This window comes from Passer montanus, unplaced genomic scaffold (assembly GCF_014805655.1).
Source record: "Passer montanus isolate IOZ18808 unplaced genomic scaffold, ASM1480565v1 scaffold43, whole genome shotgun sequence".
NCBI lineage: Eukaryota > Metazoa > Chordata > Aves > Passeriformes > Passeridae > Passer > Passer montanus.
In genome coordinates this window covers 5,149,113-5,169,345 of record NW_024369151.1, presented here as the reverse complement: position 1 = coordinate 5,169,345, position 20,233 = coordinate 5,149,113, and the positions used below count along the sequence as shown (strand labels likewise).

Below are 20,233 nucleotides of genomic sequence, written 5' to 3'. Positions count from 1 at the left end.
GCTTGAAAATCCAGGGTGGGGATGTTCAGGTGCTGACAGTGTTATGGTGGGGGAGACTTGAGGGGGTTTGTGTGTCACCCTGAGGGGTGGGTGCTCATGTCCCAATGTCCTGATGCTGGGAGGGTCCCCTGCCACCACAGAGCTGGCATGAGGGATGTGCCTCTGTGCCCACTGCCACGCTTGGCCCTGGTTGGGTTTTGTCTGGAGTGTTTCACATCTCTGGGTGGGTTTGGAGATGCAGCACCAGGGGCAGGGCAGGCAGGAGGGTGTCCCAGAGAAGATGGAGTAGGCAGAGTGGGTGAAATGCAGCAGTTTATTTTGGGCCCAGTTGAGAACAGTGGAACTGGGTGTTTAGTGCAGGATGAAAAACCAAAACATGGACAGGATAAGAGGTTCTGAGGCTGTGCTGAGCCTGGAGGAGGATGAGGATGGAGCAGCTGGCCCAGTCCATGGGGGTTACCCCAGGTGAGGATCTGCATTGTCTTCACCCCCAGGCAGGGGACAGGCATGCTGGGGGAGAGAGGAGATCAGCTCTGGGGGCTCCCTCACCCCAGAACCACCAGGAATGGCTGGGGTGGGGGAGCTGTGCTGGGGGACTCAACTCACATTCCCCCCAGAGCCCCATCCCAGCTGGGAACAGAAGCTGGCCTGGGGCTCATCCACCCAGGGAGGGGTTTGTACCTCTGGGGAAGCGTAGAACACTTCCTCCTCAGTGAAACCCAGGCACTGCAGGTGGGCTTTGAACTCCTCCATGTGCTCCTTGCTCACGTTGGGTGTCCGTGCTGCCAGAGAAATGGAGAAGGGAGGGAAGGAAATGGAGTTTTAGGGTTGCTTTGCTCCTGGGTGATCCCTGTAGTGCACATGGGGAGCTCACTGCCCGTCCCCATCTTTCCCCTCTCTGCAGCAGGGGAAAAGGGGCTTTTTGCCCTGCTTGTGAGGACTGGAGATGTCCATGCCCCTGTTGTCCCTGGGGAAGCACCTGCTCACCTGAGAGACTCAGATTTGGGAAGTCAATGTTGATGTGGTTCAGGACCAGCAGGTCTTTGTCACTTTGGATCAGTCTGGCCACGGAAATCACCCCGTCCTCACCAACTGGAAGGTAACAGAGAATGAGATTTCCCCACTGGTGAGGACCCACCCACGCTGAGGCTCATCACCTTTCTTCCCTGTGATTCATCCCAGTGGGGACCACCCTGGTCCCACAGTGCTGCCATAGATGTACTGTGTGGTGGAAGAAAATTTTTAATTCCACCTCCAGACACGATTTTAGGTGTAAAAGGCTCAGGGGCTCACATACTGGGGGGCAGAAGCAGCAGGGTTCAAGGGCTGGCTGTGTCCCCCCATCCCTCCCCATCCCAGTGGAGCTTTACCGTGCACCAGGGTGGAGTTGTGCTGGAAGACCTGGGTCCTGCTGGAGTTCCTCACCACACACGTCTCATTCCTGTAGGGCAGAGAGGTCAGAGGGAGCAAATACCCCCAAGCTTGCCCCAACCAAACCTGAGGGATTTGGAACACGAGCAGGACTGCTCATTTATTAACATAAATAAATGTGGCACAGCTGCTCTCCAGCCCGAATCTGTGGGGTGTCTGAGCCCAGAGGATGACACCAGAGGGTGGAAATGCCCCTGGGGGTGGGGGAGCCAGATCAGGGCATGAACCCCTGTCCTTACATTCTTATGATTTCGCTGATGTTGAGCTCGTTCTCGTGGCTGCCGGGAGAGAAGGAAAAAGCCTCAAATGTCACTGCTCTCAGCTCTGCCAGGTGAGGGGGGTACCTGGAGGCACCAGCGATGTAGAACCACTGTCCCAGGAGCTGCAGAGGGGAGCAGAGTGGGGGAGTTGGAGGGGCTGTGCCAGGTTCAGCCCCAGGCACCCTGAGTAAAGCAAAGTTTGTGTCTGTGTCCCACGGCCAGGAGCAGGCGTGGGGGACTGCCCTGGGCAGGATCCAGGCTGCGGAGGGTCTCTGGGTTTTGTCCCCTTTCTGCTGAGGCACTGCTCCAGCTCCCAGGCTGGCCAGTTCTTTCTGCAATGGTGTTTCTCCTGCTCCAGGCCAGGCTGTCATTGCTTTCCTCCCATTAAAAGCTCCCGAGGGATTAAATTCTGTTTATGCAGTGAAGAGTTTGCTGATGGAGACTCGTGACCTGAGCCACCACCACTTGAAGGACTTAAAATAGAGTGGTGAGGCATTGGGATGGTGCTGCCCAGCCTGGCTGGCAAGGAGATGGAAGCAGGAACCCCCAGAAGTGCCTGGCCGTAGATTATGGGTGCAGAGCTGCAAGGCTTCACCCCTTCCCTGTGCAGCACTCCGGAATTTTTTTAGGAAAACAAGCATGGACAGGCAGTGAGATAAACACTGAGCTGCTGATGGTTCTCCCATGGCCTCCTCCTGTATCCACAGGGCTGGGGGTGCTGGAGGAGAGGAGAGGAGAGGCCGGTGCCTCAGGGCTTACCTGAGGGATGGTGCTGCTGTCGAAGGTGACCGGGACGAGCGGGGCGCAGCTCGGGCGCTCGGTGCCCAGGGCCAGGGGCAGCCCCAGCAGGAGGGTGAGGGTGGCCAACATCTCCTGGCCGGCCAGGAGGATGCTCCAGCTGTGCCAGGCTGCTGCTCAGCTCCGTCCCTTATATAGGGCTGCCAGCAATGCTGGACATCCCCGGCACCAACGTCCCTGTTCCGCTGCCGGGCTGTTCGCTCAGGCATGAAGCAACAGCAGGTGGAGGAAATTCAACTTGCAAAATCTTGGATTTCTCCAGCACAAAAGCAGAAAACAGCCCCCTTCCCCCCTGCCTAATGTTTCCCCAGTGCAGGCGTTTGTTCTCAGAAACTGCAATTAATTTTGTGGGTGCCTGGCAGAGTGCTCGGCAGCTTCAGGTGTGTTTGGAGACCTTGGGGACACCGAGGGCAGCAGGACATGGCATTCCTCCCCGGGGCAAAGAAACCCTCGTGGGGATGGCTGGCTGGCAGCTCTAAAGCTTTGCTCCACACTCGCCTGGTTTCTTTCCCCTTGGGGCTTGCACAGGGGTTCTCCTGTGCTCTTGGGAGGGAGATGCCAGGGTGGTCCATGGGGGATCCCGGCTGTGAGGCCGGGAGCTCATCACCGCACTGCGCTCAGACCTTTTAAAAAAACCTATAAATTACAGCTTCTTTAAATGCAGCACCTCCCTGTTCAACAGCGCCGTTCAGCTCCTCTAATGTTGGCATCGCAATTAAAGTGTGGTGTTAATTAATTAAAGACATTTGCTTTCACCCTGCCTCAGGAGCGGTGGCTGGGGGGACGCGGCCGGGCTTTGGTGCCGGGAAGGGGCAGGGCAGACACGGCTCAGCCCCTCCCGCTGTCGCAACCGGCATGGCCCGGGCAGCTCCTCTGCTTTTTGTCCCCAAAAAACCAGGATTTTTTCCCTTTTGCTTCCTTCTTTCCATTTGCCGCCCTCTTTTTTTGCCCCCTCCCCCTGCTGCTGCCTTCATCTTTCCCCTTTTCTCTCCCTTAGTTTTCCCTCCTCCTCCTTTCACCCCACCCCAATTTCACCCTACGTCTATTCTTTTCCCCCCTTATTTTCCCCCTTCTTTTCCCCTTCTTTCTTTTGTTTTCCCCTTTTTTCCCTTTTTACTTTTTCCTTCCCCCCCTTCCCCCCTTTTCCCCTTTTTCCCCTTTTTTCTTTCTTCATTTTTTTCTTTTCCCCCCCTTTTGCCCCCTCTTTTTGCTCTTTTTTTCTCTTTTGTTTTTTATTTTCTTTTCTCTCCCTTTTCCCTTCTTTTCCTTCCCTTCTTCCATCCCTTCCCTTTCCCTTTTCCCTTCCCTTCTCCCTTCTCTTCCCTTTCCCTTTTCTCTCCCTTCTCCCATCTCTTCCCTTTTTTTCTTCCCCCCACCTTTCTCCCCAGCCCCGTGGCAGGATGGGGACAGGGATGAGGGACAGCACTTGGGAGCCAAGGGGGTGCCAATCTTGTTGTGCATTTGGCATCATAGGAAGGTTTGGGCTGTGGATTTGTCTCAGGGGAACCCCTGGGCAATGGGGTATTTCTGCAGCTCTTGCACACATAGCTTCTTATGAAGAAAAAAACAACAAACCATTCCAGTCCTGTTCCATTGCCTCAGTTTTAAATATTTATTTAAAGTAAAAAAAAAAAAAAAAGGAAAAAGAAAAGGAGAGAAAAAAAGTTTTAAAGAGAACAAATGGTAACTGCAGCCTTGAGAAAACACAAAACCAATGGCATGGGATGAGAAATGGAGTATGGGGGGTTGCAGGGAGGCAGTGAGTGATGGGTGGTGGTGATTTTGGCCTGGGGATGAGGTATTTCTGGTAGGGGCTGCGTGGAGGGTGAGGTATTAGGGACAGATCCTGTTAACCTTTTCTGATGGTGATTGGGAACCAACCAGCAGGCAGTAGTGACAAAAAAAAAATACACAAAGAGAGACTCACAGATAATTTTTTTCCCCTCAAAAAAATAAAATCCATAGTCCATATGAGACATGAAAACTCCAAACAGGCACTGAAGAGTTTCTGATACAGTACAGCTCTGATTACATCAATATTATTCCTTATATAGAATTAAAGATTACCATAATTATCCTCTTTAAAAAAAATCCTCCAAATTTACATACAGAGACTAAATTTCTACAAAACTTAACAGAACAAAACCCTTGCAAGCTCGGCTGGGTTCTGAAACAAGGTACCATCATGTCAGTCTCAACAGAGGGGCCGAGGGAAGAGTTGCAGAGCTGGGTTTAAACGTGAGCTTAGTCCAGGGGGTCGTGTGGGCAACTCAGTACAGCCCAACTCAACCAACTCCAAAGGAGCTCTCTGAGGCTCAACACTCCTGGATGAGCTGTGTCCCTCACTCCCCTCCCAAAGCAGTGAAGTGCTGATGAACAAAACAACCAAAAAAAGCAAATTTGATTGTAAATTATCCCGTAAGTGATGTTGGCTGTGCTGTGAGTTGTGTTATTGACACCCATGGCCACTTTTAAGGATCCCTTTTAAGGTGGCTGTTTCTGTGATTTAACTGTAGAACATCCTCTCCTCTCTTCCCAGAGGGATGATTCTATGGGGCTGTTTTTTTTGGGTCTGTGGCAAGACATTGTAGCACCTTCACAACCTTAAATAAAGTCATATATATAAAATAACACACTTTTTTAAGAGCACCAGAGATTTCACAGTGAGAGGTAGAAACAAATCAGATGAGCCCATTCCCTCTCTCTATTTTAGCACCAATCTCTTCCCCTCTCCTCTTTCCATTCCCCCTTCTTTGCTTCATGACTCTCCCCTACTCCAACACCACACCTTGAGAGGGAGTGTTGATTAAACTCATGGAAGGAGGAACTTGGCTTTTTTTTTCTTTTTTTTTTCCTTTTTCTTTTTGCTTTAAATAATATAATATATATATTTTGTTTCTTCTAATATTGCACATCAAAATGCTTCCTGTACACAGAGCAGCCAGATTCAACTTGCAGCTCCGCCTGGGAGACCTGCTGCAGCACGTGGCTGTCCAGAAGGCAACAAGCTCTGAGAGGGAAGCTCTATTTTTTTAATAACTTTTTTTTTTTTTCCAATGGAAAGAACATTTGGTAACTCAGGAACCAGACAAAAATGGGTGGGTGGGTGGATGGGGGGGGGGAAAGAACAAAAAAACCCACGCGCTGCAAGTCGCTTGAGGTTTCTCTCAATGTTTTCTTTGGTCGTGGAAAAAGCTTTGTGTGTGGGACCACAACACCCAGCCCCCTGATCCCTTTTCACTGCTCACATCCTGACTGATGCCCGCTTCCCCCACCTTGTCCTTGTTCCTCCTCCTTTCAACGACTGGCTGAGTTCAGTAGATCGTGGGTTCCTGGAGGCCTTGAGCCAAAGGCTGGAGCAAGAGTTGGCCCAGAGGACACAGCCCAGCTGTCCCTGCTGCAGAGAGGGGCAGAGCCCCTGAAAGGACAGGCCAGCGTGGGATTGGAGCCTCAGGGGGTCCCATGGCTTGGTCAGAGGAAGCAGACAGGGCCAACCTCGAGGTGATACTGCTGTCCTGGCTCGGAGGGGGGCAGGTTGTGGATGCTGACAATGGGCAGCTGCTGAGGGTCCTGCGTCCGGAAGGAAAAGTGGGTCCGGTGCCAGCGCCCGTCCTTGATCTGCGTGGGGAGGGACAGAGAGGAAGCTGGTGAACCAGGGGTGTTCCATGAGGTGTGAGCCTGAAAATCCCTCTGTGAGACCAGGGACTGTCCCTTGGGCTGAGCAGGGCTGGGGTGGGTTTAGAGAGCATTTTGGGGAGCCCTTTATCAGGCTGGTGAAAACTGAGTGGTACCAGCAAGACAAGCCCCTAGTGCTGTGAGCTGGATGCAGCCCTGTGTCTCCTGACTGTGTGGCACCAGACAAGAGCCAGGCTCACCATCCATGGGGAGCCATTACCCCTTCTGTAGTTTAACTGCTGCTATCCATAACAACTTCAGAAATTCACTTTTTGCTTTCTATTTGAGGGCCATCTGCTTCACAGGAGCTGTACAGCATCCTGAACTGGAAAATTAGCGGTAAACCTTCTCCCTTGTAGGATGAACAGCACAGGTGCTACTGGAGCCCCGGAGTGGCTCTGGCACTTCTCTCCACTTGTCTCTTTCACAGCAACATACCTTGCACTCATCAGCTGCCACTTCTGGCCTGAGCTGCCCGCTGGCCTCAAACACCTGCCCGTTCCAGGCCCTGAAGCGCACGGCGTTCTGCGAGGGGCCCTCGGAGGAGCCCTCCCGCCACACAGAGGTGTTCAGGCAGTGGATGGTGATGTGCTGCACCACCTCCGAGCTCAGCAGCCGCAGGAAGTTCATCTGGACTCGCCCGATGTCAAAGTCCAGCTGTAAGGTGACAGAGAGGTCACAGGGTGCCCTGCAGAGGGGCTGAGGGGGGCAGGGTTGGGGGAGCAAAGGGGGTCCCTGTCCTCTGCCTCCTTCTGCACCCCTGTCCAGAGCTGGGTCTGATGTCAATATGGGCATGAGGACCAGATGCCAGGTCATTTTGGAAAGTTTTCGTGGGGGCACAGCAAGTCCTTTGCTTTGCAGAACAAACTGGAAGGTCCTTAAGTAGGAGGAAAAGAATGTAAACTTCAAACTCAATACACTTGCAAAGCAGGTTCCAGTCCATCTGCAAACGAGCCCAGATATTGCTATTTGTATTTTTAGTACAGGTACTTCCTCAACAAAAATCCCATAGCAATAACTTCACTGGAGACTTGTGTATTTAGGCTGACCTCACTTCCCCAGGTGGCAGAAAACAAAATGCAAGAGTGACCCAAACACAAGTCAATAAAGGATTTGGGAGCAGCATGTTTGTGAAATTACTGGTCATGTTAAGACTATGGGTTCATTAAACATCACTGGAACACAGGGCTTTGTCTTGAGCCTTGGGTGTATTTTTTTAACTCCTGAGAGCAGTTCTGAGTGTTACAGTAATCCTCCCCCAGCCTGTGTGCTGTGTCCTTGTGGTCGCTGCCCAGTGTCCTGGGACAACACAAGCTGTGTAAATTTACAAGCTGTGTAAATATTTGGCATTTGGCAGTGTGGGGGATGCTGCTGTGGGGCTGGGCTGTGCCTACCTTGGAGGCAGTGACAGGGTTGAGACACGTCTGGCCACCGTTGGTGAAGTTGCAGATGACCTGTATGGTGTCTGAGGAGCAGCCAAGGTTTGGGTCAATCCAGTAGGTACCTGAGGAAATGCAGCATTTGGGGGTTAACAAGGACACTCCACCTTTTCTGAGAATGACAGAAGGACAGTTTTGGTTTCTTGGTGACTGGTCCCAGGGAAGGAGACCATGGAAACAGCCCTGTGGAGGAGGATGCAGGTTTGGGGCTCCCTACCATCGGTCATCTTCTGTTCACAGTTCATGAGGTCCCGGCAGATGCGTGCAGGGTTCTCCTTGGTTCCCAGGGGTCTTTTGATGCTCTGAATGAGGTTGCTGAGGTAGTGTAGAGTCTTAAAGATCTCCCCTCCATGGTCCAGCATGAGAAGGTCTGGGTGCTGGTAACCCTGGAGAGAAAAAAGGCAAGTCAGGGGTGCCTTGGGGGCACCGAGAGCTGTGACCACAAGGGTTTCTACATCATTTTGAGAAAAATCACTGGTCAAAGACAGGCTGTGCTGGCTTGGGGCCAGTGAGCCACAGGCCTTGCATTGTCCCAAACAGGACATTGCTGAAATGCTGGCAAAGTCACAATGGCAAAGTCAGGAGGTCTGCAGCTTCACAAATCAGTGACACAACAGAACGGGACCTTTGCGTGCATAAATTCCAAATATTCCACTAGAACAGTGACAGATCAGGGCTTTGTATCAACCTTCTGCACACAGCACTGATGTGACCATTCCCAGTCTCCAGCTCAAACAAAGACCAGGGAGTTAAAAAGTGCCCTCGTACCTCTCTCTTGAGCGCGGTGTTGGAGTCGATCAGGGTCTGGAAAGCTGCCCCAAAGCCATCTTGCTGCTGGTGGGTGTGAAAAGATGGAAACTGAGACTGTTAGAAGTTGAGCATGCCCTGATGCAAGAAAACACTTCTCAATCTAAGGCTGCAGCTCGAGCACTGCTCTGCTAACAGAGCATCTCCTGCTGGGCCTGAGTGTGTCTCAATGGTCCAGCAGCACCTCGGCTCTGCAGGACCTGAGATCATCATTACAAACATACAGAGAAAGGCAACTTACAAATGAGGCTGGAACTCCTGGTGGTCCCTGGAAATGAGAGGGAAAAAAGGGGCATCAGCCAGGGAGCTGGTCAGTCACTGGGGCACAGATATTCAGCCATGGCCTGTGACATCCCCGCTCCCGTGGAGCCCCTCAGTGCAGAGAAGTGAGAGAGGCAACAATGCTGTCTCTGTGAAACCCTTGGGGATGGTGTGGGCCAAAGCACAGGAAACACTGGTCCATTCACACACGTGGTTTTGCATATGAGGAATGGGGCTAAGCCATAATTTCCAGTGAGGGAGCAGTCCCTCTGGAGAGTGTCAAGGCAATCATTTCAGCTTGTTTCAATCATGAACTCTTCCCACAGATACATACCGGAGGGCCAGGGTGTCCTCGTGGGCCTGGGGGACCCTAAAAACAGAGTGGCATCAGTTAGTGAAATACCTCCAGGTTTTATTTCCATTTCTCATGGTTTTACCAGCAGGAATCTGTTCCCAGCTGGGTGTTTGGCAGCTCACAGCAGCCTGTCCCTCACAACTTTCAAAGGACAGGGGGTGGCCCCATTTTGTCCCTGCTCTGGGTACATCTGTCTACACCTGGTCTACCCCTGCTGCATCCCTTGTTCCCAGCCTTTTCACCTCCTCAGTTGTCACTAATGCCATGTCCCCAGGTACTCATCCCATTCCACGTGTGCAATTACCCACCCTGCAGCTTTACACGTGCTAAAAACAACTGTTTTATTTCAATACAAGATATCAGTCAGAAAAAGAGATCCAGGTACTTACCCTTGGACCTTGAAGACCCTGCAGGGGAAAAAAAAAAGTGCAGAAGCTGTCAGAAAATGCTCATTACTGACCCAAAATCTCCCTGCACGCCCATGTGCTGTTCCCCAGGGCAGGGCTGGGTGCTGCATGCAGCTACCACAGCTGTGGACAGCGTGGTGAAGTGTTGCTGGGCTCAGGAAATGGAAATTTTGCCAGCAGAGTGGTGTGGATGTGTGTAGACATCTGTAAGCAGTGTCGTGCCCTGGTGGGAGCCTGGTGCACCCTGAGGTCACAGCAGAGCCCAGAGTGACTCTGACTGTCCAGAGTCACTCTTAGGGGTGGGAGCAGCACTTACCATCTCCCCACGGCTGCCTTTGTCTCCCTTGGGGCCCTGCAAGCACAGGAGGTGGCTGTCACTGACCAAGCACAAGCTGCCCTGCTGGCTCCTGCCCCCAGGAGCTCCTTGCAGGGACTCATCTCTATCTCACCAGCTCAGATTGTCATATGGCCTCCCCATCCCAGAGCAAAAAATGCCATTACTGGCTGATTTGGCAATGTCTGAGTTCGTCTTAGTGGTTTTTATCTCTGCAGCCTCTGGACCAAGCTCTGAGTGGTGCCAGGCTTGTGTTTTCACAAAGCACTGACCTGATCTTTCATCTGTGTTCAGGGCCTTTGGCATTTTAGGGAAGGCAGGGATTTTCAACACTTCCCAAAATCAAGTGGTTCCCAGTTTAATACATTAAAAAAAAGTTTATTTAAATAAACTTTTTCCCCCCTGCCCCAGGCCAAGTTCTTTGGAAAATCTGGCTTTCAGAAATCTGCAATAATATTATTGTCTTCCAGTCTATTGAAAACCTTGGACTTCTGTATTGCTGCTCCCCACTTCTCAGCTAATAATCTCCCAGAAATTGTCTGCAGCCAGAGACTGAGCCTTTGTGAAGCTGCTGATCTTAAAACCCATTTTGTTTTCCTGATTACAGCAGGATTTGGAGGTTACTTGTGCTGGCCTCAAACATCTTGGATGTCATGCATTTAAACACTTCTGAAAAATACAGGCAGGAAAGAAATATGGGTACTTACAGGGCTTCCAGTGGGACCCTGAATGCCCAGAGGACCAATAATTCCTTCTTTTCCCTAGGAAAGAAAAGACTTGTGAGCCACCACGTGGGACCTGACAGTCATTTTCACTAGGCCAGACTCAGTGAATCTTTGCTGCTTTTTTTTTTCTTGGTGGTGGTATTTGCTGTATCTGGAATAAAAAACCATTTCCAAAGAGACAAGTCCTCACAGTGTGGTTGTCATGAGCTTTGTTAAAGCTCAGAAATTCCACGAAAAGGAGGATTTCAGTGTGGCTGGAGTGCTCTGTGCAGCGTGGCTGTCTCCAAGCCCCGTGCAGGTGTGGTCACCTGCAGCTGTGGGGCTCAGAGGTGGAGCCATGGCCTTGAGCACCAGGCTCCTCACAGCCCCTGCAGCCTCACAGAGACAGGAGGGAAGGGAGAAAATCCTCCCAAACCCACAAACTGGAGAACCACTCACCATGAGACCTGGTGGCCCTCGTGGTCCCTGGATGCCTTTGAACCCAAGGTCTCCTGGGGGGCCCTGTGAGCAAAAAATGAGATGTGAGGTCCACTAAATAACCAAACCCTGTGTTTGTGCCCTTGCTTAGAGCTCTGCTCCAAGGACAGGGGTGCTGCCTCTTGTCTGTGGGACAGGGAAGACCCAATTTGTTGTAAATTCTTTTCTCATTCCTGTTTTGCAAGGCTTTTATTTTTGACAGAAAATAAACAATTTCCTCTTCACCAGAGAAATTATATGGTGATAAAATGAGTCTGAATTTCAAGTCAGGGGTCTCAGAGTTAGGGATGCACATTGGTGTCTCAGGTGCTGCCTGATGGTTGATGCTGGAAATACAAATGTCAGGAAGGGGGAAAACAGCCACAGAACCTCTAGGACAGCCCTTTTCCTCCTGCAAAGCATAGGTAAGCAAACACTCACTTAACAAATGAAGATTCATAAATGAAAATTGGGATCAAACTTCAATTTCCACAGTTTCTGCAGAGCTACTAGCAGTGCAACAAGTGTGGCATTACCTGTCCCCAGTCAAGTGAGAGCAGAAAACCAAGTGGCCACCAGCAGCCTCTTACCTTTGGCCCAAAGAGTCCTGCAATCCCTGGGAATCCTGCCTCTCCGAAGTCTCCCTGCACGGGACAGCCAAGACAAACACAAGAACAAGGGACAACAGTAAATTCACACTGATGGCTGCAGATGTCACTCAGAGATGCACCAAGGGTTCAGCAGCTCCAGACAGAGAAATCTGTGAGTATCCCTCAGTCTGAGCAGGACTGATGGGAAAGAGGAATGAAGAAAGCCTGGAGGAGGAGCTACACAAACATCAGGCTAGAAGCAACTCACCTGATCCCTTAGATCTCACCAATGCCACCTTTCTGCCCCCAAAATGGGAGGCAAACCTACACTATTCCTAGCAGATGCTTCTCTGGCTTGGCCCAGCAGAAGCAGGATGCAGAGCATCTACTCTGAGATTGATCTTGGAATTTCATGCTGCAAAATGACAGCCTCAAAGTTCTTTAAAACAAGCTCCTCTTTTATTTATAATACAAACTGGACTGACCTACTAATTCAAACTGTAATTTTAAACCATGCTCATTCAAGCTGTTAAAAAAGTGCATGTTCCTGCAATATAACCTCCCACTCAAGCCCAGGAAAACCATGCATATCCCTAATTCTTTTCCTATTCAACTCTGTGGGGATTTCCCCTCAATTTTGTAAGAAAAATAATAATAAAATAGTTGAAAGACCATCAAGCTTGAATCAGCACATAGCATGTACTCTGAGAATAAAAAACCCACCCTGGGTAGCATGTCCTTATGTAAACATCCTCCCTTCACCATGTTGGAGATGGTCATCCTTTGATATTTTTTGGCTTCTCAGATGTCAAAATTCAAGATGATTCAATGTTTAAAAAAAAGAAAGGGGTCAGAAGCCTTCACCAGATGATTCTTCTCCAGTGTTAGGAACATCAGAGACAGATAAGGCTTCTTTGGCCTTTTGTCAGGACTGTGTCACCCATCCTGAGTGCTTTTTGGGGTGTAATATAATGGTTTGATCACTTAATTGTGAATAACTCAAGTGATGGGACTTCCACCCCCTTCATTGCACAGCTGTTCCAGCCATGAATCAGCCTAGAAACCTCACTGTTAGGAAGTTTTCCCCTGAAAAAGACCATGAGAGTGAGAAACTGCTTGGCAAGAAAGGGCTTGGTTGGACTTGGTAGAGTGCAAGAAATTTTCCAAGGATACAAACTGATTTAACTGCTCATTTCTGGGTCCTGGAAAGGAAAATTGCTACTAACAGGGGACTAAGGTCTTTCCTGCAATTGGGGAATCAACCAAGCCTTCTTTCTAGAGGAATTTCAGGCAAAAGCACATGGAAATTCAGAAGGGTTTAAATGTCATGGAGTCATCTCAGCCAGAGGGACGTGGTCACTGGTCCTGCAGCAAATCAGGCAGTGACAATGTGGGGCAAAGGAATGTGTCACTTGTGTCACAGAGACAAAATAATCTGTGAGGTTGATCTATGACCAATGACAAAATGATAAATGGTGGTGTTGGTCACTGCCTTCCAGCTGGAAAACTGTTAGCAATAAAACAGCCAAACAAGTGCATTTTAGTCGAGGTAGTGTGGGTTCATTCTGTGCCTTGTTTCATTTCAGTCCTAATCCCTTTCCTAGAATGATGCTCAGGCTGGATGCCCTGTGCAGCCCCTCCCGGGATCACCCTGCTGTCCAAGCCTGGATCCGCACCCTCTCCTGCAGGAGAAGCCTGGAGTCAGCTCTGCTCAGCTCCACCACCACTAACCCGCTGTCCTTTGGCTCCTGCGTCACCAGGGCTCCCTGGAAGGCCTGTTCCTCCTGCTGATCCTCGCTTCCCTGCTGGGCCAGTCTGTCCAGGCAATCCTCTTTCACCCTGAAAAGAACAGAATCCAGGTAATTCCAAAGGTAACAGCACCCAGCTGCAGTAGCCAGAGATGGAAGGCTGGCAAAGATGGCTCGTTGGGATAAGGAATGCTGGGATCAGGGCACGCCCCAGGCCTGCCAGGGCAGGTTGTTCAGGATGCACAGGGTGAGACCAAGGTGGGCATGGCTGTGCTCCCTCCTGGCTGCCCCAGAGCAGGAGCCTCAGCAGAGCTGTCCCCACTGCATGGGGGAAGGGAGAGAAAGGGGAGCAAATGTCTTCTCTTTGCACTCCTCTGTTCTCTGTCTGCCCTGCAGTTTCCCATAATCTCTTCCCCCAGCAGGTTGGCAATTGATGATTAATTAATGGAAAATGCTGAAGGCATGCCAAGAGCAGGACTTCAATCCAGAGGCTTCAAAGCCAACATTTTCCCTGTGTTAACCCTACAACTTCAATCCAGGGAGGCCCTTCTGCCCCCAGCACCAACTTTGCTTCCCACCTCTCCCTTTTGCCGAGTGCCAGGAGCAGCACAAGCTCCAGCTACTCAGTCTGGGGCAGACTGGGAGAGAGGAGCAAAGGCAGGGAGAGCCCAGGATGGTGGAACAGCCGGAAAAGGGGCAAAAAATCCCCTGGAGGCAGGGTGTGAGCGTGTGACAAGGACACGGAGTCTCAGTCACCTCCTGTTGTACTGCCCAAGGCAGCTGGAGGGCAGCAAGTGACAGATCAAGGGCGATGTGCTATGGAGCCCTAATTTAAATCAGATCCCAGAGCCTCTCCAAACCCAGCTGGAGTCTTCCTCTTTACAGAATCTTCCTATTTACAGAGTCTTTCTACAAACGACTGAATTGCTGTGGGTCCACTTTAGATCCTGTGGTGAGCCTGGATCAGGGCAAGGACCAGGAAGAAACCCCAAGATCACAAAAGCAGCTTGTCCCTGCTCCCACCCAGAGTGATGTCCAAGCCCATACTGGCTCCAGTCGTTCTAACCAGTAAATATGCTAAAAACCAAGCAGCACAAATTTCCCTCCAGCAGCTCAGGTCTTGCAGAGCAGTAGAACACCTGAATCTCCCAGGGAGTTGTCCATTCTGGACATCCTGCAGCTGGCTGTAGCAGTTCCTCTGCAACTTCTCCATGTTTTTTCTAGCCAGGTTTCTCATGATGAAAGACTCAAGTGTTTGTAGTGTGAATATGTGTGTCTGCAGGCTCCTGAGCTGCTTTGGTAAGGGAGGAAGGGTCTCTGGGACATCCAGCTGCTGTGTAGGATAGATGGATGGATGGATGGATGGATGGATGATGGATGGATGGATGGATGGATGGATGGATGGATGGAGGGATGGATGATGGATGGATGGATGGATGGATGAATGGATGGATGAGAAGAAAGATCTACAGAACCTGTAGCTAAGTGAAAGATGGCAGCAGGAGCTGAGACTGTATTAGACCTTGGAGAGCTCAAGCTCACAGGCATCAGGCTCACAGACTGGATCGCTCACAGCAGCATCTCAGGGAGCCAGAAACCCACCTTGAATCCTGGTGGTCCCTGGGCCCCTGGGAGTCCTGGCACGCCGGGGTTCCCTCTCTTGCCTGCCATCCCGGTCACGCCTTCTTCCCCATCATCTCCCTGCTCTCCCTAGGAAAGAAACACACAGCAGGTTATGAAACAAAACCCTTTCCCCTTCTGGAGGGACAGGGGAGTGGTGGGATTCTGCCCTCAGCAGGAGGGGGACAGGTTTGCAGATGTGGACAGAGTTGTGTGCACGTGAGTATCTGTCAGGCTACAAACCCCACTTTGTTCACAGATCTGGTCATGCAAAGGCCCCTGCTGCTCTGTGGGCAAGTGATATGTGGAGATCTGCCCTGGGTACATGTAAACTGGAATATCCACAGCTGGATCACATAATTTGTCCTGTGCTACCTTACAGTTTTGCAGCTCCAAGGCTGTGTTTGCTGTCCATGCCACAAGGCAGCAGTTGAAGCTTACCAGCATCCCAGGCACGCCGTCTTTCCCGGGCACTCCGTCCACTCCAGGGGCACCCTCTTGCCCCTGCCTTCCCACCACTCCTCGAGGGCCTGGTAGCCCAAGGATGCCCTAAAATCACAAAGGTGTTAGAGAAGGAGCTCCCAGACAGCATTTCCTGGGGCAGAATACTGAATTTTCACCTACCGGTGAGCCCCTGCTCCCTGCACTGCCCTGTGCTCCTTGCTTTCCTTTTTGACCCTGCAAGTAAACAAAAAGAGAGACATCTAAAATTGCAGCAGTTCTAGCACAGCTCCACTTGGGACTGTGACTTCAGGGTGTGCTTTTGGATAATGATTGGAAAGAGTATTTATAAAAGGGACATTTATAAAGTCAGTTGCTCCAGTGCTGGGCAATGAACTGCTATTTGGTTTTATTACAAGTGATTCTTCGTATGTCTTGAGAGTTCTAGGGCAGGAATAAATAGCTGGAAGGCAAGGACCTGCATTTTTCCTAACACAGAGCAGATGAGGACAAAAAAAGCAGGATGAACTCGAGGGAGGGTTTGGTACACTGGCAAACATTAGAACAAGATGCTGAAAACCTGAGTCCTCCTCCAGTTCATGGACAGCAAACCCAGGACCCAGAGAATCCTCTGAGGGGTTCAGGGGGGCTCCTCTCTGAAAAGTAACTCTGTTTTGGAAAGCTAATGGAAATGAAAAAGGGTGTCTTCTGTCTGAAATTTGCAATGCTGCTTTGTGAATAAAGGCAGAAAATAAATACTCCTGAGGTTTATTAGCTGTAAAAAAGGATTAATTTGTGCAGAATGCATGGAAAACTCAGCCTCATCACCTTCACTAGGGCTCTCTTAGCGAGGTCATGTACTAAAGCACTTTTAAATTGAAGAACTCATTTTCTGTGCATTGTTTCTCCATCTGCAGAGGACCAGGCTGGCCAGCTACATAAAATAAATATTCCTGGGGGTGCTTCCCCTGCTATTCATTAGACCCAAAGGCAGTTCCAGATTGTCCATCCATTGGCAGAATTTATTTGTCTTATCACCTGGTACATTTCTTGCCAAGAACACCTAAAACTATCTTCTGGCATTACCCCCAGCAGGGTCAGATTAAAAACCCTGACATCTGCCAATAGAGAGCAGGAATTTGCTGAGTATTGAGGTCACATACTTATGTTTTAGCAAATAAAGTCCCTGGTCTGTGAGAATAATTAGCAAGCTGTCATAACAGCCAGATGTGGAGGTAGGAGTAGGTGTGAGGTGCCCCAATGAACCCTGAAGGACCCATGAGTCCTGGGTTTTCTTGCTCAATAAGGACAAGAAGTTAGAGGGATTGTTCCAAGAAACAACTCCATGGATAAATGGGCTCCAAACCCAGAAAGTTTCAAGCCAGAAAAGTTTATGGTTCAAGTGAAAGGGACAGACTCCTGCCTGGCTCAGCCCTCCTTGGGGATGGAGGAGCCAGCTGTGGCTGGAGACAGCACAAACAGGGCATGGGAAAGAGACACAGCCCATGGCAGGGACTAAAGACCTGCCCAGGAGTCACCCATCATGCTGGAGCTGCAATTGATCTTGATCTTCTCCAGCTCCACAAAGCCAACAAACCACTGGGCTTGGACACCCAAATGTTTACAGCCCTCCCACAAGGAGCTCCACAGCCTTTCAAGGCACAGACCATAGGCAAAAATCCCACATGCTGGGCAAAACCATGAGAGTCCTCTTAACTAGAGATTTTCTTTAAATTTGGGACACTGTAAATCCACCCTGCTGAAACCTACCACATCACCTTTGGATCCCTTTGCTCCTGGCTTGCCTGGTGATCCAGGATCTCCCTACAAAACATAAACAAGAAAAATCTGCTTAAAATTCTCTTCTGGCAGTATCTTGCACGAAGTACAAAGAGCAGCATTTTTTGTGCCCTAAGAGCACTGACTGTATGGAACCAATTCAGGGAAACTGCCTGCACTCAGACAGGCCCCTGGGGAAAAAGGAGCAAGGAGCTGTCTCCAGAGAGCATTTAACAGGGTGTCAGCTGGAGGAGAAGCAACTCTGCCCCTCGCTTGGGTGGTGCCTGCATTTGTGGAAATCATTCACCACATTCCAGATGGTGCCTGGAGAGCAGAGCTGGGAGGTGGGCAGGAAGGAGCCTGTGTGCAGAAAGTGTGCACAACGAGCAGGTTACACAGTGACTGCTGGTGCCACCTCCCTCCTGAGCTCTGCAGCCCTTGCCTTGGTTTCACCTGGGGGCCAGGTGTTAGAAAATGCCTGTGGAGTAAAGCAGAGAGGGTATTTCACTGCTCTCTTCCCCTTCACACCCATCTCAGTCTTTTCTCCTGGCCAGCCAGGTTGGGTTTTTTGGTATTTGTCTCAGTGGCAATTTCTGGACTAACACTAAATAAATGGTAAGGAAGGACTCCCTGCAGAGCTCTCCTTTTTCAGCTTGTTTTTGAGCCATGTTTCTAATGGATCTTTACTAAAGACAGTCCAAAGTTCCTGCTTCCATCTGAGGGGCCACCAACCCCCAAATAAACTGCATCCACTGAGGAATGCAGCAGCTCTACTCATTTCTGGAACATATAACAGAGAACTACCATTTTAAACCCAAAATAGAATCTGTTGTTCTTTCCAGTATCCTTACAAAGAGTGGGAATTGATTCAACTTTATTTCCCAATACAAACTACATTTAATGTGCTGCTGCACTCACAGTTGCAATAGTCACATATAAAGATCAGATGCTACTGTATATAACAAGGGAATAAAAAGTCCTTCCCTTGAGTTTGGATTTAATATAGTCTTTCACAAAGTCCTTCAGTAGTTTGAGAGGAAATAACTTACAAGTAGAATAACATGGTCTCACCTCACACTGGACCAGCAGCACATCAAATGGATAACTTCCAAGCAGACCCTTCCACTGCCATTGCCATCTCCCACTGTCATCTCATCCCTCATGGACCATTCAGTGAGGATGGTTTTGGAAACAGGCACTGGGAGTGCTCCCTGTTTTGTCACCCATTTATTAGCCTCAAGTGTGGTTCAAAATCCCCATTCCATAGGCCTGGCTGATGGAAATGGCCACGTTTCACAGCTCACCACACAGTCCCACTGCAGCCCTTCCCAGCTCCCTGTTTTTCCTGTGCCTGGGGCATTGGGTACCTCACCATAAAGCAGCATCTCTTACCGGTAAGCCTTGCTGCCCAGGTTTTCCTCTTTCTCCATCAAGCCCTTCCTGACCCTGAAATAAAAAACAGAGAGGGAACATGCCTTTGTTCTTTTGTGGCAATGAGAAAGAAAAATGAATGTAATGTGATTTAAGGAGCAGAAGAAGACACGTGTCTGCATTCTGCTGATACAGAAATGGTGAAGTTGTGGGGAGTGCCCAAATCCCGTGGATATGCTCTGGAAAAAGGAACTGCTCAGCACCAGCTGAGCAGCAAAGAAGGTGTTCCAATGCATCCCAAAATACAGACAGCACTAATGGAAGTGAACAGTTGAGACAGCTGTCCTAGAAAATAAGGCAGCAGCACTGCTACTCTGATGAATTCAAAACCTTCTGTAAATTACTAAAATGAGTCACTCTGACCAGGTGATTTTGAGTGGAGGTAACAATTCATGGAGCCTTTGCAGATCAGCCCCAGTCAGCTGAACATGTCCTGCAAAGAGGGAATAAGGAGCACAGCAGGATATTTCATAGCTCTGGTTTTGCTTTTGAGAGAAATCTTGCAAAGATTTTGGAAGTCTCCAAATCCTAAAGTTTACAGATCTTCCCATGGAAGAATCTACAGCAATGGGCACATCAATATTGAAATTTGTCCAGCACTGACATGGACTCTCTTGCACACATCTTGTCTAGGATGTCTCCTTAACAATCACAGAGACCTGTGCTCAAATGGTCCTGCTCACTCTTTTAGCCTCACTCAGGAGGTGCAGGGCAGGATGAGATGCTAACCTTGCCCCCATGGAAGAATCTACAGCAATGGGCACATCAATATTGAAATTTGTCCAGCACTGACATGGACTCTCTTGCACACATCTTGTCTAGGATGTCTCCTTAACAATCACAGAGACCTGTGCTCAAATGGTCCTGCTCATTCTTTTAGCACTCAGGAGGTGCAGGGCAGGGTGAGGTACTGACCTTGCTTTCAGCAATGTTTTTACTGCTTTAGGTAAAGACAACTGAATTGTTCCTTGTTTGAATCACAGCATGCGCAGCAGCTGACCAGGGACAACAGCAGGTTATGAACTGGGACTGCAGTTCTGTAGGCTGATGTGGGCTGGGAGCACTTCCCCAAGACAAACATTTTTCAATCATGCATTTGGAATAAGACTCACAGGATAACCAGTGTCTCCAGGCTCCCCTCGGTCACCTCTGTCACCAACGGGGCCCTACAAGAGCACAACAGAGACTTGAGGTGGATGTAAACTGTCATCTGCAATACCTCAGTGGCTTGTGCATGTTCTACAAGTAAGGCAGCAACCCAATTAATCCACCCCCAAAATCACTCCAGAATTGATTAGAGAAGGGATTTAACATCTTACTCTGTCTCCAGGTGGTCCCTGTGGGCCTTCCACCTTCCCGTCATCACCTTGTTGTCCCTGTGAGTAAAATGTTAGTATTAATATAAACAGCAGATTTTAGAGCAGATGTGTCTGCACAGACCCAATCCAGCCCTTCCATATCATGGGAAGTCAGAGCCTCTGTTGAATTTACTCCCTTTTCCTCCAAAGAAAGACTAAACAATTTTTTGTGTTGTTTGTTTCACTGACTCTTCACATTGCTTTCCTGATTTCTGGTGGCTGTTTTTCCCTGGTCTAACTCTCCTCCTTAAGTAACCAGGTGCAAAGGGTTATTTTCAACAACTCCTAAAATGGAGCAAGCAGGATGTAATTACGCCA

General features: G+C 49.7%; 2 protein-coding genes across 3 annotated transcripts in view; both read right to left on the bottom strand.

Annotated features, from left to right (window-relative positions):
* Positions 1-295: 295 nt before the first annotated feature.
* LOC120507383 (alpha-1-acid glycoprotein 1-like) lies at positions 296-2,659 on the bottom strand. The gene is made up of 6 exons (XM_039719945.1): positions 2,451-2,659; positions 1,671-1,813; positions 1,371-1,441; positions 988-1,092; positions 682-782; positions 296-510 (listed from the first exon to the last, which is right to left on the bottom strand). Exons 1-6 carry the CDS (start codon positions 2,559-2,561, stop codon positions 457-459), a joined length of 585 nt encoding a protein of 194 aa, XP_039575879.1. The 5' UTR covers positions 2,562-2,659; the 3' UTR covers positions 296-456.
* A 2,673-nt stretch (positions 2,660-5,332) lies between these two features.
* Positions 5,333-20,233, bottom strand: part of LOC120507465 (collagen alpha-1(XXVII) chain-like) — a 141,890-nt gene continuing 126,989 nt past the window's right edge. Inside the window, exons 42-61 of one of the 2 annotated variants that reach the window (XM_039720181.1) lie at positions 19,877-19,933; positions 19,670-19,723; positions 18,519-18,572; positions 17,118-17,171; positions 15,531-15,584; positions 15,348-15,455; positions 14,889-14,996; positions 13,270-13,377; positions 11,539-11,592; positions 10,931-10,993; positions 10,475-10,528; positions 9,750-9,785; positions 9,416-9,433; positions 9,006-9,041; positions 8,652-8,678; positions 8,372-8,437; positions 7,821-7,989; positions 7,559-7,668; positions 6,603-6,821; positions 5,333-6,107 (exon numbers count right to left, since the gene is read on the bottom strand). In XM_039720181.1, the coding sequence (XP_039576115.1) occupies positions 5,961-6,107; positions 6,603-6,821; positions 7,559-7,668; positions 7,821-7,989; positions 8,372-8,437; positions 8,652-8,678; positions 9,006-9,041; positions 9,416-9,433; positions 9,750-9,785; positions 10,475-10,528; positions 10,931-10,993; positions 11,539-11,592; positions 13,270-13,377; positions 14,889-14,996; positions 15,348-15,455; positions 15,531-15,584; positions 17,118-17,171; positions 18,519-18,572; positions 19,670-19,723; positions 19,877-19,933 (1,596 nt within the window). In that variant the 3' untranslated portion in view covers positions 5,333-5,960. Of the gene's footprint in view, positions 6,108-6,602; positions 6,822-7,558; positions 7,669-7,820; positions 7,990-8,371; positions 8,438-8,651; positions 8,679-9,005; positions 9,042-9,415; positions 9,434-9,749; positions 9,786-10,474; positions 10,529-10,930; positions 10,994-11,538; positions 11,593-13,214; positions 13,378-14,888; positions 14,997-15,347; positions 15,456-15,530; positions 15,585-17,117; positions 17,172-18,518; positions 18,573-19,669; positions 19,724-19,876; positions 19,934-20,233 lie in introns of those variants that run through there. The other variant, XR_005628773.1, reaches the window with a different exon arrangement.